At 40.3% G+C, this 18,991-nt stretch overlaps 1 protein-coding gene across 2 annotated transcripts in view; it reads right to left on the bottom strand.

The window, feature by feature from the left end:
• Positions 1–337: 337 nt before the first annotated feature.
• Positions 338–18,991, bottom strand: part of TUBE1 (tubulin epsilon 1) — a 34,358-nt gene continuing 15,704 nt past the window's right edge. For both annotated transcript variants that reach the window (XM_069726152.1, XM_069726151.1), the window contains 9 exons: positions 16,881–16,938; positions 14,722–14,837; positions 11,617–11,738; positions 10,817–11,004; positions 8,171–8,340; positions 6,961–7,101; positions 5,506–5,646; positions 1,595–1,769; positions 338–750 (listed from right to left, as the gene is read on the bottom strand). In XM_069726152.1, coding sequence (XP_069582253.1) covers positions 592–750; positions 1,595–1,769; positions 5,506–5,646; positions 6,961–7,101; positions 8,171–8,340; positions 10,817–11,004; positions 11,617–11,738; positions 14,722–14,837; positions 16,881–16,938 — 1,270 coding nt within the window. In that variant the 3' untranslated portion in view covers positions 338–591. The remainder of the gene's footprint in view (positions 751–1,594; positions 1,770–5,505; positions 5,647–6,960; positions 7,102–8,170; positions 8,341–10,816; positions 11,005–11,616; positions 11,739–14,721; positions 14,838–16,880; positions 16,939–18,991) is intronic.

The raw sequence follows: 18,991 nt of genomic DNA on the forward strand, positions 1-18,991 counted from the left end.
CAAGTATTTGGTCAGATTTTCACATAAGTATTTGAAAGCCAAAACCAGGAGTGGGTGATAAATACAGAAGTGGTGACGTGTTTCTATTATACTTTTCCTGACTAAGTCAAAACCAGGAGTGGAACCAGCAGAGGAAAAGTATAATAGAAACACGTCACCATGTCTGTATTTATCACCCACTCCTGGTTTTGGCTTACAAATACTGATGTAAAATACTGAATGTCTGAATGTGCGCTTATAGTTATTCAATGTTAATTAAAGCCTATGGCTAACAAACATCTCTGTTAATTTAAAATAGAAATAATGCTGAAAATAAAAATACCCAACAAATCTTTTTAATTACAAAATACATAGATTTTTTATTATTCCAGTAAAAAAGTAATTTATACAATAAACATGATCTAAAAATACAAATTCTGTCAAAGATAATCTTAAAAAAAAGCCTCTTCTCTCTATAAATATATAGGCAGCAGTTAAAAAATCCCCAAATATACATAAAAGCAAGATATAACTTTTATGGAATCTTTAACCCAAAAACCCTACATAAAACATATTTATAATTTACAGAAAAAAGATATATGAACATCACTTTTAGACAGCTATGTTAATTCTAGGAGGGCCAGGAATAGCGGTCCCTTTAGATATATCAAGTTGGCTGTACTCGTCAATTAGGGAGGATAACGATGAGAGAGCATCTGTGAAGAAGCTTTGTTCCATGCCATCCACTCGTAGATAATGGTGCAGATGAGCCTACAATAATGGAAAAAGTCTCATTATATCACTAATATGGTTGACTAATTACATTTATATAGTCCTGCATGCATTTGTATAGTCCTCCATATACATATACCAATATAATTTTTGCTTTTAGAATTCAGCAAAAAGACATGACCTTGCTCCCCTGGTCACACCGGTAGTCCGTGGCTGCTGGGCCAAGATCCAGTGAATATTTTTGCTCAACTCCAGTAAAAGCACCACTATGGCATTTTTTTAAAAAACAGAGTGGTATCATTATTTTGCTGTTCTCGGCAACACTGTGGTCCTCTTCTGCAGAATCACTCCAGTATTTGCTGTCACTTTTCAATGTTAGTCTATGACAGCCAGAATGCGGCCCACCATAGACTTACATTGAGAGCTTGTGACCGTTAGCTTTGACTTACAGTCAGTCAAGAGCTGCGGTCACAAGATGTCCTAACAGGACTGGAGCAGCGCTGGGAACAGCATAAGACAGAAGCTGGTAAATATTTTTACTAAGGGGAGGGAACAGACATTAATGATACAACTCCAGCCTTAAAATAACACAAAACACTGGAGTCATGCTTTAAGAGCCTTGATATACTTCTCTAAAACTTGCTTTTTCTTAATATTAAGAGTGTAAAATATAATATTCAAATTTAATTGACTTTCGTGAATTCTCCTATTACCAATGACTGTCATTCCGCTTGTAGAAGGTGTTCAGTTGCAAACAGCTCCCCTTTCTTAATTTACAAGTAATGGCATCAGCTCTAAAACATGTACATCCATTATAAAAGAAAGCATGTCTTGATATCCTGGGATATGTAGGAGAAATTACCGCCAGACTTCACATACATACCTTTTTTCTGTACAGTCTAGTAAATCGGTCTCGGAGGTCTATAAACGTGGGTTTCACACATGTGTTGTTTGCTAGTGCCAGGAGGGAATGGGTATGCCCAACAGGAGGGACAGAACACAGACTTGTCTTCCATCCTTCCTGGTTCCAGGAGACAAACTGCAGTGAAGGCTTCAGTCTAAAATAACATGCATATACAATTTATTCTTCTTGAATATGCAAAATTAGTAGCGATGTAAAACATGACCTAACATGGCAAACCAGTATCCTGACCATTAGATATAGGCTGGCATATAACAGATGTCATTTATATCTGCAGGTTAAGTCCAGCTGATTGTTTCTTTGGTAGAAATGCGTTGGGGTTATTACAGCTAGTGACTAAGTATTAATTCCTTCCCAACATGGCGAATTTCCATTTTTTGCATTTCCATTTTCTTCTCCACTTCTTCCAAGCTCTGGCAAAAATTAAGAGACCACTGCAACATTTTTCAGCTCTGCGGCTTGATTCATACATCGTTCGCAAAGAACAACCTGCCCAATTCCAGCCTCGCTGAAGCATCCCCAGATCATCACCGATCCTCCACCAAATTTCAGTGGGTGCATGACACTGGCTTGTACCCCTCTCCAGGTCAAAGTCTAACCATTAGATGACCGGGTGTTGATCTGGAGATGCTTCACCAAGGCTGGAATTGGGCAGGTTAATCTTTGCGAAGGACGCATGAATCAAGCCACATACAAGGTTATCCTGGAAAAACAGTTGATTCCTTCTGGTCAGGCAATGTTCCCCAACTCTGAGGACTGGTTTTTCCGGCAGGACAATGCACCATTCCACACAGCTAAGTCAATCAAGGTGTGGATGAGGGACCACCACATCAAATCCTTGTCATGGGCAGACCAATCTCCAGACCCGAACCCCATTGAAGACCTCTGGAATGTAATCAAGAGGATGATGGATAGTCACAAGCCATCAAACAAAGAACTGCTTACATTTTTGTACCAGTATTGGCATAAGGTCACCCAGAAGCAGTGTGAAAGACTGGTGGAAAGCATGCCAAGACGCATGAAAGCTATGATTAAAAATCATGGATATTCCACAAAATATTGATTCCTGAACTCTTCCAGAGTTAAAACATTAGCATTGTTGTTTCTAAATGGTTTTGAACTTTTTTGAGGTCTGGAAGCAATGCATTTTTTTTGTTATTTTGACCATTTCTCATTTTCAGAAAATAAATAAAATTTATTGCTTGTAACTTCGGAGACATGTTTTAAATGTTTAATAAAAAAAAAAATGACAAAAAATGGTTTTATTTTTTCACTTTATTTAATAGTTCCCTTAGGCTGTGTGCACACGATGCAGATTTGGTGCAGAATTTTCTGCATAAAATCTGCACTAAATATGCATCTCCTGGCAGAATCCGCAGGTGCGTTTTTTATGCGTTTTTGGTGCTTTTTTTACCAATGGATTTCTATTATGGAGGGTGCAGAAACGCTGCAGAACTGCACAAAAGAAGTGACATGCACTTCTTTGAAATCTGCAGCGTTTCTGCACCATGTGCACAGCTTTTTTTTTCACATTGATTTACATTGTACTGTAAATCACAGTGCAGTTCTGCAGCATTTCTGCTGCAGAAAAATCTGCTGCAGTTCTGCACTAAATCTGCATCGTGTGCACATACCCTTAGGAGACTTGAAGCTGCGATCGTCTGATCGCTTGTGCTATACAGGGCTTCAGCAAGGATATACAGTATATGGCAGAAATAATGATCTATGAACGCTGGCCACGAGTTGGTGTTCACAGTATTATCGTAATGACAGGAACACCACTCCATCCAAGGCACATGAGGATTGATTAAATCAGTCATGCGTGGGGAAAGATGCGGGCTCAGGATGTGAGTCAGGGACACGATATATGATGCAAATATATGTCATATGTTGTGAAGGGTTTAAAGAGATTGCCTCATCATCTTACATCTTAGGCTACTTTCACACTAGCGTTTTCTGCAATCCGTCACAATGCGTCGTTTTGCAGAAAAAACGCATCCTGCAAAAGTGCTTGCAGGATGCGTTTTTTCCCCATAGACTTGCATTGACGACACATTTGCGACGGATTGCCACATGTCGCATCCGTCGAGCGATGGATGCGTCGTGCTTTTGAGGACCATCGGGAGAAAAAAACGCTACATGTAACGTTTTTTCTCCTGACGGACCGCTTTTTCCGACCGCGCATGTGCGGCCGGAACTCCGCCCCCACCTTACAATGGGGCAGCAGATGCGCCGGAAAAATGCATCCGCTGCACCCATTGTGCAATGCAGCAAACGCTAGCGTCGGAATCTCTCCCCGACGCATTGCGACGGGGAGATTCCGACGCTAGTGTGAAAGGAGCCTTAAATGGGTAAATTGCAAAGTGCTTGTTAAAATATGTAACGTAATTTACCAATTTTATAAAAAAAAAAAAAAAATCCTCTCCACTGTCAAAAATAAATGGACTTTTAATGTTCTAGTGTTCTCGTTGCCTATGTTACCAACCTCTGGAGTCTATAAGTGATGCCGGTCTCCTACGCAAAAAGTGCAGTAATTACAAGCTTTTTGCTATAGAGCTGGAAAACGCTGTTCTAAAACAGGCCTGATTGCTGGATCATCTTCAGTGTCTCTATGTGCCTTCAAAAGTGCAGAAACAACATTGTCTCTGCTTGCAGTATCAAAGAGTGTACAGTTCTGGCCAGAGACTCAACATGCCGCTGGTCCAAACTGCCAATTAGGAAGGTGGGAGGCTGGGTAGCGGTGTGGTCTTGAAGATCGAACATGAGACAACCTCTTTGAGCCCTTTCCAACATATCAAGTATGTTTGTATCACACTATAGGTCACCTTCTTTGATGAAAACGCAGAAATTGAGCTTGCATCACTGCTGATAGACATGGACTTACTATTCAGCCAACATCTGCCTCCAACAGCTGTTATTAACCTCTTAAAGGCCACTGTCAATTTCTAACAGCGGAATTTACAGTGTTAGGGGGAGGGGTAATGTTTAGCGCACCCATTGGCTGCCTCGTATAGCGATTGTATGATGCCGATGGGTTGCTATGGCAGTGTCTGCTGTAAACCTCATGCCTTCCATTACATTTCTTCTGAAAAGACAAGCATGTACCTGGGCTTCATAAAAGAAAATGATTTTTACTATATACTGTGGTATTTTAGTATATAGAACAAGTGATTTGGTGACGGCAGGTTCAAGTCCATTAGTGTTTAGCATCTTTTACAACTGATGAAGTACATTTAATCAGCCATCAAGTGCCTCTAACAGCTGCGGGTGGATCTGCGTTCTACCTGAAGCCGTTAACCAGTTAAATTCCTCTGTCAATCATTGACGGTGGAATTTAACACGCACAGGCCGGAAGCGTGTCAAAAATCCCACCCATCGGCACCCGTCACGCGATCGCGGGGCACCGATGGGTAGTCATGAAAGTCAGGGGTCTAAAATAAGTACCTATACGTGTTTGGTATCTGCATACTCATACTGACACGGTGACTAACATTGCCAGGTCTGTTTTACCATATAGTGAATCCCAGCTGCAGAGATACATAAAGAGATGAAGAATGGATAAAAAAGTTGACCTATCCTGCCAATCTCTGTCAGTGCAACACTACGGTATATGGACATCTCCTGTTTGGAACAAATTTATAGATGCCAAAGTGGAAAGACACCGACAAAATTCAGCTCTTGCTCTGGTGGCCTCCAACTCTCCATGTATCATGCGAGCAGCCATTCATCTGAATAGGAACCATGTCATACTATACATTCAAAAGAAAATGTGCAACAATGCATTGGACTGCTTTATCAATCAGATGACATAATCCCATCTTACCATTTACACAATGGACCGAAGTGTTATGCAAGTATACTCCTATACTAACCGTTCAATATTTCTGCGAAGGTCTGATATATGGACATTTCCCCTCACCATCAAAGCACAAGCCAGGTAGAGATTGTGTTTAGGGTCTGCTCGAATTAACTGATGATCTTTGTTAAAGGCATCTGAAAACATCTGATCCAACCTATACATGGAGGACATGAAAATGACAGTGATATGTAGCTGAATGCCTCTTATTGTATTATAATAAACTCTGTAATAGGAATTTAGATTCTGAGTTATATTCTTAATCGGAAATTGTGTCCCAGACATTTGGTCATTACCTAAAAATTTCTCGGTCATCTAATCACAAAATGTCAGCAAACACTAACGACTTTCTCAAGGATGACAACCTAAGATGGTCTGCATTTAGGAACTAATGATTGAATGAAGAGAAATGGTCTGCAAATGAATACAGTTTAATATTTCACATCTATGCCATGAAGAACATTCAAACAGCTTAATAGCCATATTAAGGACTGGTATGTAGGCCCAGTAGAAAAAAGAAATTTCTTCAGCCTATAGCCATCTAGATTTGTAAAGCACATAGCTGGAACAAGCCCCTTCTAGCTGCATGAAAATTCTCACGGTGCTCGCCATGATTTCACTGAGGTCACCGCAGTTCATGGGACCGCTCACAGAGAAGTATGGGAACGCAGCTTCAGTGACCGGCGGTGACTTCTATAATGTCACCGCTCGTCACTTAAGCTGAGCTCGCAGAACCTCATTGTCTCATGCTTTTCAGCCTGGACAGTCACATCTTGGCACCGTTCAGGTTGAAAACCAGATATTGCAGAGATGCATTACGGCGTGGAACAGTATTGCTAATTTTCACGTCAGACAGGTAAGGGATACGGTTGTTTGTGTTTTTTATTTTTTCTACAGGTGGCATGGGCAACGGAGGAATACCTTCACGTCGAGACAGATGAGGGATTTATTCTTGCGGCGTGTTTATTTACAAACTTACTATGGGGTTAGTAATGGGGGCACCTTATAGACACCTCTCCATTACTAACCCCAGAGCTTTATGTCACCTGACAATACAAATACATGCGGTCCTCAAGTTATATAGCAAAAACCAGTACAGATTCCTTTTAATTACATGCCAAGGTGTGTAAGTGCGGGTATATACTTACTACTGAATAAAAAAAAGAAATTTTGAAAATTTTGTCTCCGTTTTTTTTCATAATTTGAATTTAGTTAATACGTTTATCCATCCTATGATTTCCATAACACCACAATTGTTAAACTTAATTCTTGGTGCTGCAATTTCAGTGTTGAGGAGTCTATATACAGATATTAGTTGGGTACAAAATAATATCAGCTACCTATATACTACTTTAGCACCTCTCCTGTATAAAACAGAGCAGCTACACGCACCCTTCACTGCTATTATCAAGGTCACTTGTGAAGAACCAGCACAGTATGTGGCCTATCTATAGTTGACCATAGATCTTACCTTCTTGTTGGCACATTGACATCAGCCAGCGTATAGAGAGGTGTCAAACTTGAGGTCAAGTAATGGAGATGAGGAAATGGGACCAGGTTCATTGTGATTTCATTCAGATCCATATTAAGTGGTCCTTCAAACCTCGCAGAGCTGAGTGGTGACAAAGCACAGGTAAGATGGGATTATATGTCATCTGATTGATAAAGAAGTCCAATGCAGGTGTACAGGCATTTAGACTAACACTGATAAAGGAAGCTTTTACCATTACATCGGAAATATTTGTATTTCTTTTTAACTAAGTATAGTAATATCTGCACATAGGAAGAACTTGGTAATTTCTACTGTATCGCCACTTAACATAGTAACATCCTGTGCAGTGATGAAGGTTTCAATTAAAGCAAGCAGCATATTGATATGTACATTCAATGTAGCGTGTATAGCAGGCTTGTACAACATAAGCATATGGCCCACCGAACAATGTTGTGCGGTCCGCGGAGCTGCCCGGAAGACGCCATGTCTTTTACCCACATTCAGATGTGAACACAGTTGAACATTGCAGCGGAGGGAAAGGGGGAAGAAATAATGTGGCAATTTGGAACATTGTGGGCCAATCTGGAACATTGCGGAGGACATTATGGGCCAATTTGGGACACCATGAGCCAATCTGGGGGTAATGTGAAAGGGGGCATAGTCGTACAGTTGTCTTTATAGAGAACTATAACATTTTTTCCACTTGTAAAGCTGTTACCTTACTAGAGGACATAATATACAGGTATTTGCTCCAATGAAGATTTGTGGAGACCACCCCCACCTCCAGAGCTGAATAAAAATGGCAAATGCAATAATATCCTTTGAATTGAGGTCTTCAATAATCGGTAGTGTGGGAGACCAGCTGAATGGTAACGTAAAACGCATAATATCATGAATCAGGTTAGCATAATCTGATATAATTACGGTGTCTTTATTGTTTATCGGATAAGACCCTATTTGCGCTACTTTCTCCCTAGCATTTTAAGTTTGCTCCAGTGTTCCCCAATATGACCTGGTGAAATATCCAAACTAGCATATTTTACACATTTATTCAAGGTATTTCTTTGGGCAATGGGGATGAAGCTGAAGAGGATATTAGGGAAGAAGGTGCATGATGAAAGCAGGCTGTCTTGAATTTGTAAATCCAGGCTAATTCTGGATACAACACAAACTACATGAAACACGTTACCTGGTCAGATTGAGGAGTAAGTTAGCCACTATGTTGTTCATGGCATCAAATGGTTTCTCACTTTCTCTAACACCACCTTTATTAGAAGTCACAAGACTATTTGGTTTCACAGCTCCAAGCTTTCCAGAATTTGCCATCTGATTAATTTTATTCACAATGTCAACTAACGACTAAACAAGAAAAAAAAAGCTAATAAGTATAAAACACATAAAATAACAAACCAAAATGAAAACGCATGAAACACACACTTTATATACCCTGCACAAGGTTTTTCCACAGTAATTGGGATCAGATACTAGAACCAGAGAAAGCCAAGGAGTTCTGCCTCCGGCCAATGACTCTGCCATGTACAAATGTCACTCTCCTGTTTTCCTTGGTGAATCTGGTATATGATGCTCCCAAAGTCACACTCCAGTGTCCTGTCTATGAGAAAGCACTCTTACACTGACGTACAAACGACAACTTTCCTTCCATCATAGTCCCTCTTTTAAACCTAATCAAAAAATAAAATAAAAAATTGGCTACACTGAAATTATTAATATTTTTGTAAACAATGACTTGGAATATTGAATGGGAGACCATCTTTTTTTTTTACATCTTAAGACAACAAATAAGAGACTATTTTATAGTCTAGGCTACAGTATACAGTTAGGTCCATATATATTTGGACAGAGATAACATTTTTCTAATTTTGGTTATAGACATTACCACAATGAATTTTAAACAAAACAATTCAGAAGCAGTTAAAGTTCAGACTTTCAGCTTTCATTTGAGGGTATCCACATTAAAATTGGATGAAGGATTTAGGAGTTTCAGCTCCTTAACATGTGCCACCCTGTTTTTAAAGGGAACAAAAGTAATTGGACAGATTCAATAATTTTAAATAAAATGTTAAGTTCTAGTACTTGGTTGAAACTCTTTGTTGCCAATGACTGCCTGAAGTCTTGAGCTCATGGACATCACCAGACGCTGTGTTTCCTCCTTTTTGATGCTCTGCCAGGCCTTCACTACAGTGGTTTTCAGTTGCTGTTTGTTTGTGGGCCTTTCTGTCTGAAGTTTAGTCTTTAACAAGTGAAATGCATGCTCAATTGGGTTGAGATCAGGTGACTGACTTGGCCATTCAAGAATATTCCACTTCTTTGCTTTAATAAACTCCTGGGTTGCTTTGGCTTTATGTTTTGGGTCATTGTCCATCTGTAGTATGAAACAACGACCAATCAGTTTGGCTGCATTTGGCTGGATCTGAGCACAGTATGGCTCTGAAGACTTCAGAATTCATTAAGCTGCTTCTGTCCTGTGTCACATCATCAATAAACACTAGTGACCCCGTGCCACTGGCAGCCATGCATGTCCAAGCCATCACACTGCCTCCGCCGTGTTTTACAGATGATGTGGTATGCTTTGGATCATGAGCTGTACCACGCCTTCGCCATACTTTTCTCTTTCCATCATTCTGGTAGAGGTTGATATTTGTTTCATTTGTCCAAAGAATGTTCTTCCTGAACTGTGCTGGCTTTTTTAGATGTTTTTTAGCTAAGTCCAGTCTAGCCTTTTTATTCTTGATGCTTATGAGTGGTTTGCACCGTGCAGTGAACCCTCTGTATTTACTTTCATGCAGTCTTCTCTTTATGGTAGATTTGGATATTGATACGCCTACCTCCTGGAGAGTGTTGGTCACTTGGTTGGCTGTTGTGAAGCGGTTTCTCTTCACCATGGAGATTATTCTGCGATCATCCACCACTGTTGTCTTCCGTGGGGGCCCAGGTCTTTTTGCATTGATGAGTTCACCAGTGCTTTCTTTCTTTCTCAGGATGTACCAAACTGTAGATTTTGCCACTCCTAATATTGTAGCAATTTCTCGGATGGGTTTTTTCCAATTTCGCAGCTTAAGGATGGCTTGTTTCACCTGCATGGAGAGCTCCTTTGACCGCATGTTTACTTCACAGCAAAACCTTCCAAATGTAAGCACCACACCTCTAATCAACTTCAGGCCTGCTTAATTGAGAATGACATAACGAAGGTATTGCCCCCACCAGTCCATGAAATAGCCTTGGAATCAATTGTCCAATTACTTTTGGTCCCTTTAAAAACAGGGTGGCACATGTTAAGGAGCTGAAACTCCTAAACCCTTCATCCAATTTTAATGTGGATACCCTCAAATGAAAGCAGAAAGTCTGAACTTCAACTGCATCTGAATTGTTTTGTTTTAAATTCATTGTGGTAATGTCTGTAACCAAAATTAGAAAAATGTTGTCTCTGTCCAAATATATATGGACCTAGCTGTATATATATTTTGGACACGAGTGAAGACCAGTGATGTTCACCCTTGTCTTGAGGAGGCGAGATGGAGTGAGAAACGCTCGAGTCATTAAAAGGTGCATCAATCAGGATATCTGCCAAGTGGTATGTGCCTCTGTGTGCCTGGCCACAAATATTACTCCAGTCAGTGACTGGAGAGAGATTTCTGGTGTGAGAAATGCATTGGCTCATCAAGCTTTAGCCAAGTTGTTGCGTCATGCCACTGTTCCTCACCAGCCGCTAAATTCCTGCAACTCCATCTTGTGCAAACATTTTTCAACAGTGTAATACCTTTGATGAATAGGGGTCTTAATATTTTAAAATCAAACAATTGACTCAAAACCTTACTTGATTTTCTATGGGCAGCACGCAGTCAGCATGTTCTGTAAGTTCCCTCATAGCTAAGACGCTGTTGTAGGGAGATGTGATCACGTCATCCTCGGCTGATGGATAGACAGATGTGACGAATCTATACACTTCAGGGAATTCATCCTTTAGTACATTCAGTACAAATGTGCCTAAGCCTGATCCTGTGCCTGCAGCCAGAGAGTGATTACAGGACAGAATCAGTAGAGAATAAAAGCCACGACCTACTAGGACCTGCCACTATTCCAGACATGACACGCAGCGAAATCCGCAGCATGCTGCATTAAAGGGGTTGTCTAGTCTGAAATGAAAAGTCTGCACTGTGTGCAGTGAGGATTCACCGGTTTCTGAGCCGAGACCGGCGGGTACGTATGTGTTATGCATACTTCCAGGCAGAGCCTGTCTAGTGGGCACAGCCATGCTCCATACACTTGCATAGAGCGAGGATGAGCCCACCAGACAGGTTCTACATGGGAGTATGTATAACGGACACGTAGCCGGTCTCCGCTCAGAAACCGGGGCATCCTCGCAGCCCACAGTGCAAGAGTCACATACAGTGACTGCAGACTTATCAATTTAGACTGGACAGCCCCTTTAGATTCACATTTAGGAAGCAAATGAACACGGTCTTTAAAGTTACAAATTGCTGTAAATGTGTAAAACAACATGATAGTAATCTCAGTCGTTTCTATTATTTGCAAAGAAAAGCTCATATATCTTGGAAATCCTTAGTGCCAACATTACAGTCCATTCTAATAAATGTTTAAAAGTCCAGTTCTCACCTCCTCCCATAGAGTGAATCACAAAGAAACACTGCAGACAATCACACTGTTCGGCTGCCCTCCTTATATTCTCCACAATTTGCTCTCGATATTGGCAACCATACATGTTGTGGCCAACAGCCCTGCATAAATATACAGATATGTAAATATGTATGCGACGGAGTCTTCTTTCTCACTGAAATCACCATGACATTTTTGCGCTTTATTATGAAAGATCAGTCCTGACAATATCATTAAAGTTAATTCATTCTTTTGTGTGCAAAAAAAGATTTTTCAGCTTCACATTTTATATCCTAGGTGTGTAAGCCAACATTTTATTGACACTATTTACCGATCCTGTTAATTTATGAACACAGAGATATCACACGTGGATTTTTTAAATTTGCTTTTACTTGTTAATTTTGAATGGGGGAAAAGGGGAGTGATATGAACTCATATTTTTCGTTTCATAGTTTTCCTTTGTTTGTTTTGTTTTTTTACTTAAGTGGTGAAATAAAATTCTGAAATTTGTAAAAAAAAAACAAACAAAAAAAAACCCACAACATAATTTTTGCTTGTGTCACCATTTCCTGAGACCTGTAACATTTTCAACTTTGGGATATGGGGCTGTATGAGGGCCTATCTTTCCCGCCATGACCGGATGGTTTTTACAGATACCATTTTGGGTAGATATGAGGTTTTGATCGTCTCTTATTGCATTTTATTGTAAGGTTGCGGCAGCTAGAAGAAATTGCAATTTTGGAGTTTCAATTCTTTTTTTACCGTTACACTGTTTACTAGTCAGATTAATTTATTTCATATTTTTGATCAATCGAACTGTAACGAACGCAGCGGTGCCCGATATGTATATTTTTATTGTTTTATTTTTAATGAAGCAATAGAGGGGAGGTTTGAACTTTGTATTTTTTTCAGATTTTTAAAACCTTTTTTCCCCACTTTTAGGGTAAGTTCACACAGAGCGTTTTTGCCGCTTTTTTCTCTGCAGCAAAACCTGATCTTCTTGGCAGGAAAGAACCTGCGTCAAAAATGCAGGTTTAGGTGCGGTTTTTTTACTCTTTGTCCATGCTAATGTCCTTGGATTTTCAGCAGCAAAAACGCAGCAAATAATGTTACCTGCGTTTTTTGCTGCGTTTTTTCCAAGACCCATTTAGGTCAATGGGTGAAAAAAGCTGAAAAAACGCAGCAAAAACGCTGAAAGGAGTGACATGCTCTACGTCCAAAAAACGCAGCAAAGCACAAAAAACTGATCATAGAAAAAAACAATGTGTGTGCATGAGATTTCTGAAATCTCATAGGCTTTGCAGGTACTGTAAAAAGCAGCTGAAAATTAGCATAAAAAAACGCAGCAAAAACGCCGTGTGTGAACTTACCCTTACTGTATTTATTAGTCCTTTTAGGGGACTTGAAGCTGTGATCATCCGATCATTTGTACTATACACAGCATTGCTATGTATAGTAAAAAATCACAATCTCTTATGAAGGCCAGCAATACAGGCTTTTACATAAGTATAGTAATGACAGGCACTGGGGTCTTCAGCAGATCCCTGACTATGATGGCAACCCCTTTGTCACGTTCGGGAGGTGATATCCTGTTATAGCAACCCATGACGCAGACACCTGCCTGTGCAAGTCAAATGACTGTCAGAAACTGATATTGGAATTTAACAGGTCAACAGCTAATAGGTTAAAAGTCTAACATCTGTTAGAGGCAGATGATGGATGAATAATTAAGCCATCATCTGCCGTGAAAGCCCATAAGCGGAGCCAGCATCAAAGTAAGGTAGTCAGCATATGACATATCACGTCATATGGTCGGTAAGGGGTTAAAGGAAGGTTCTTGTGGGATGCCACTGTACAGAACAGCAGTCAACTACTGTTTTCTATCCAGTAATAAATTACACTCATACCAGGCAAATAATGCTTAGTAATTATGTACATTATATACACTGAGAAATATCCCTCTGTATCCAGAAGACCTATGGCTAAAGTGAAGTGTGAACAGAGCCTAAGGCTGTGTGCACACGTTATGGATTTTTCGCTATAAAAACGCGATAAAACCACGAAAAAAAAACGCTCACATTAAGCATCCTATTAAAAGAATGCAATCTGCATTTTGTATGCACATGCTGCGTTTTTTTCCTGAGCGGAAACGCATTCCGGGAAAAAAATGCAGCATGTTTATTAATTTGCGGAATCGCGGGGGATTCTGCACACATAGGAATGCATTGATCCGCTTACTTCCCGCATGGGGCTATGCGGGAAGTAAGCGGATCATGTGCGGATGATACCCAGGGTGGAGGAGAGGAGACTCTCCTCCTCGGACTGGGCACCATATCACTGTTAAAAAAAAAAAATAATTAAAATTAAAAATATTGATATACTCACCTTCCGGCGGCCCCCAGAGTCCTCCCGCCTCTCAGCGGTGCACGCGGCGGCTTCCGTTCCCAGGGATGCTGTGTGCGAAGGACCTGGGATGACGCCGTGGTCACGTGATCGTGACGTCACAAAGGTCCTTCGCGCAAAGCATCCCTGGGAACAGAAGCCACCGCGTGCACCGCTGAGGAGATCGGGTGACGACGGAAGGTGAGAATAACCATTTTTAAAATTATTTTTAACATAATATCTTTTTACTGTTGATGCTGCCTATGCAGCATCAATAGTAAGAAGTTGGTCACATTTGTCAAACACTATGTTTGACAAGTGTGACCAACCTGTCAATCAGTTTTCCAAGCGATGCTACAGATCGCTAGGAAAACGCTAGCATTCTGCAAGCTAAAAACGCTTGCAAAACGCTAATGTTTAGCGGGAATACGCATGCCAATTCCGCATGCATTATACCAGCGGCAGGAGCTGCGGAATTGCCGCGGAAATTTCCACGACAATTCTGCAACGTGTGCACTTAGCCTAAAAGTCATCCGAGTTCCTGCATGCATTGCAGTGGAGCTCTCTGGATTGCTTGAGCTCATCGTTAGCTCCTGATCACGAACAGATTCAGTGCTACAGCACTACACAAAAGGAAACCAGCAGAATTCGGAACCAGACGCTCTGTCTGAGCAGCCAATAAAACGTAGTTTCGTGATAAAAAAAAAAAAAAAGTATACATACCAATTATTTCCTGATCCTGACACATCAGTAATGAGCTGTGTGCTATCAAACAAGTCCCGAAGCGGCCCTTGCAATATTTCATTAACCACTCCTTCTTCCATATCTACTAACACAGCCTAAAGACAAAGAAGACCAGTATTGCACTTTACGTAAAGAATAAACACAAAACACGCGGGTTCACACTGGCCACTAAGCAAACAAAACCTACAGGAAACAAAAAGATCATATACCCTGCTGTAACGAAAAAAGCAAATGTGTATTTAAATAACACAGGGTTCTTAGTAAACACGGTTTTTGATTAAAAAAAAAAAAAAAGCATAAAAGCCATCACACCAGTGGCAATGTGATCCCATTCAGGACAGTCCTACACGGTCTAATATTAAAACGGTGTGTGGGAATTGGACTCAGTGTGAATAAGGGCACATAAAGGCCTGGGTCCCTTACTCTGGACTCCTCAGCCTTTAAATAGAGTTAGCCAGTTTATTAATATTTCCCATACGTTCTGGAAACAGAAGTGTAAGCCACTTACAAATATGATGTTATTACAAGCTAAGCGCTGAGGTCCTCTTCTCAGAAGCACCACCCCCTATTTAGTCTTCTCCCCTGTCTCCATGGCACTTCAAGTCCTCAACAAATCTGTAACCAGGCCCACGCATCAGCACACTTCTGGTGCATGGACATTGTCAAGGGCCGGAATAACTATATCCTAATAAGTGGTTTATAGTACAGTTTACACCACATTTACGATAAGGTGCTAACTCCGACAAAAGTTTTAGAAAACATTTCACATATCATAGTGACATGTCAGAAATTACAATTATCAAGGTCATGCATGTTAAGGTTCTCCAAGATTGATGAACAAAGTTTAATGCGGTGCCCCTTTGGTAGTGTTTATTTGGAGGCGAAGTTAATGGGGTAGGGACTATTAGCTTGTGTACGGTTTTGTCCCTTTGTCTCAGCAATCAGAGACCGACCCGCTATAGTAAAAACCGCTCACATACTATGACATGCCAGGTTTTTTGAAAAGTGAGACACACTTTACAGCTAATTGCATTAGGGAATTGTGCTAGAAACCACGGCCAAATAAACTGATATAATGATTTCACCATAGGCTACAGAAAAGATTTGCGAATGGATACATTACTGATCCCCATTAAGGGTAATTTTAAGTATCTTTTCAAAATAAGCCTGTTCTGAATGTGTACATTAGGAGTTACACCATTTCTGGCCAGTATATGACTTGCACCCTGCATTTTCCCCAGTTTTCCCTCAGCATGATCCAACTATAATTTGCAATCTGCAGGGAGCTGACGGGGCAAACTAGTTGCAGTGATTTTTGACATGAAAAGCATAGCGCACAGGGATGGATTTCTGCTCCTTATTCATGAAACATGGAGGAAATTATACATCAGTCCCCAGGTGCCTGGATGTGAATCAGCTTTGAGGTGAGGTAAATGACTTATTAGAAAGCTCACCTTGATCTTTCTATTTCTCTGCTTGTTTCCTCTCCCTGCTCCTCTCCATAGAATGTAATGGACTGTGTCACATAACACTACATGGAATTAGCAGTCCATCTTGTCTAAGCAAGACAGATATAAGCTGTATTCTGTCAGAGTGGCTGACAAGTTCAGCAGGTAGGGAGAGAGAAAGAAGAGACTGATAAGTAGGAAAGGTAGATGATAGTGATGAGAGAACGTAGCTACAACATAAACATCTATGGCAGGCAATCACTGGCATGTTTATTGGCTGTATAACAGCCACAAAACACGTGGGGCGAAGACTTGAGCATGGCGCTCGAGCACCCGCGATACTCGACGCATACCCAAGTACCCCAAGGCACAAACGAGTGGCAAGCACACTCGCTCATCACTAGCAGCTGATTTATCTTATAAGATAATTACAAAAGTTTCTTATATTTGCCTGTATTATTGATGTATGCAAAGTTTGTTGAAAGTACAGTTCCATTTTAAATAAAGTAATAATTACTTAAAACCATACAATGATCATAGCAGGAAAACAAAGGTGTAGAAACTAAGAAGTGCTCATTTCTGTTGTATCTGATTGTGCTTTGTGTTTAAATAGCGGCATTATATTTCAAGCATGAGTGAAATCCTTTTAGGAATAGCGGTTTGGGATGTAATCAGCATCACTTGTCTTACACGTGCTTTAAGTGAACAAATCTTTCCTCTCTGAACATCTGCTCCACCAGCATCAGCTCTGAAAGATAAAAGCAATATTTCAACTTAAAAAAAATGCCTTTTCATGCAGAATAACACCATTTTCTAGTGCCTGTGATTCGGAGACAGCAATAAGCATCTTATAGCTTCAAATGTATAGCCGGGATCGCAACGGAAGAACTTGAAGTTTAAAGTACATAAAAAATACACTCAAATTAATGGAGGTGTACTAGGGTGGATGATGTACAGGTACTGGTTCACCACTAGAAAGTGAAATTAGAAATGTCCGATTTTGTAGCACCTCCATACCCCACTCTGTAGTGCTCCAGCCCAAGCGCCATAGTACTGCTTACAAAAATATAAATAATACAACAACCAAAAAAACTCCAATATTCAGTGGTGTGTATATATGTACCTGTGTGTATGTGTTTCTGCATTGGGCTTCTAAGGCATTAAGCAATCCTAATTTTTTTAATGTTTTTCTTCCCAAAAATGTAATTACCGTATGTCCTAAGATTGGCAACGTTCCTCTTCAGAAAGGCTTATTGACATTTCTTTTTCAGTATTTTTTGTTTATTGCACCACTAGAGTGGCGCTTTAAATGTAGTTCACCTGCCGCCATCTTCATCTTTTTCCAGCGTTGCTCCCATCCAGTGTTTCATGGAGCTGCGGAGGTCACTTTTCAATACATCTCTATGAGAGCCTCATTCTGGCTCTCAGAGTTGCATCAGGGTTGATAAAAAGCGAAACCGCCGGAAGGCGAGTATGAGAACGGGGGCAGGGGGCTTACATTAAAAGCGCCACTTCAGCGCAGAAATAAATAAACAAAACACTGGATTTGTGCTCTGACAATTTTATTAGTTTTTAGTATTACATAGTATATGATGATATATAATGTGTATGATATTGTATGGACCACTTCAATAATGCAAAATACTAAAAATATGTACCGTAGTCTATAGTCTTAAATAGTGTGTATGTATATATATATATATATATATATATATATGTATATATATACACACATATATATATATATACACATACATATATACACACACTATAATTGTCAAATCAAATTGTAGCGATTTATGCTGGTTTCATGGATTGCATGTATAATTAGTGCTTGCCTTTCTAGGAGTTGTTGGTTGTGGTAGATCTGCGATAGAACATGATTCTGTATAGGAGTAATCTATCTATACCCGGTAGAGCTGGAACTAGCATGGCCCCAGAAATGCACCCTTTGCCCCCTGATGACAACTTGTTTGAGTTTATCAGAATGCATTAATCAAACCAAAAATAAGTAAAGAAAAAGAAGAAATTAGAGTAGAGGGGGAGCGGTAAGGACTTTTTAATTAAAGTATAATAGGAAAACTATTAGATGAAGTTAGATAGGATGAAAAATGAATGGTAGTTTCCAACATAGTAACATACATAGTTAGTAAGGCCGAAAAAAGACATTTGTCCATCCAGTTCAGCCTATATTCCATCATAATAAATACCCAGATCTACGTCCTTCTACAGAACCTAATAATTGTATGATACAATATTGTTCTGCTCCAGGAAGACATCCAGGCCTCTCTTGAACCCCTCGACTGAGTTCGCCATCACCACCTCCTCAGGCAAGCAATTCCAGATTCTCACTGCCCTAACAGTAAAAAATCCTCTTCTATGTTGGTGGAAAAACCTTCTCTCCTCCAGACGCAAAGAATGCCCCCTTGTGCCCGTCACCTTCCTTGGTATAAACAGACCCTCAGCGAGATATTTGTATTGTCCCCTTATATACTTATACATGGTTATTAGATCGCCCCTCAGTCGTCTTTTTTCTAGACTAAATAATCCTAATTTCGCTAATCTATCTGGGTATTGTAGTTCTCCCATCCCCTTTATTAATTTTGTTGCCCTCCTTTGTACTCTCTCTAGTTCCATTATATCCTTCCTGAGCACCGGTGCCCAAAACTGGACACAGTACTCCATGTGCGGTCTAACTAGGGATTTGTACAGAGGCAGTATAATGCTCTCATCATGTGTATCCAGACCTCTTTTAATGCACCCCATGATCCTGTTTGCCTTGGCAGCTGCTGCCTGGCACT

This window comes from Ranitomeya imitator, chromosome 5 (genome assembly GCF_032444005.1).
Source record: "Ranitomeya imitator isolate aRanImi1 chromosome 5, aRanImi1.pri, whole genome shotgun sequence".
In the NCBI taxonomy this organism is placed as follows: Eukaryota; Metazoa; Chordata; class Amphibia; order Anura; family Dendrobatidae; genus Ranitomeya; species Ranitomeya imitator.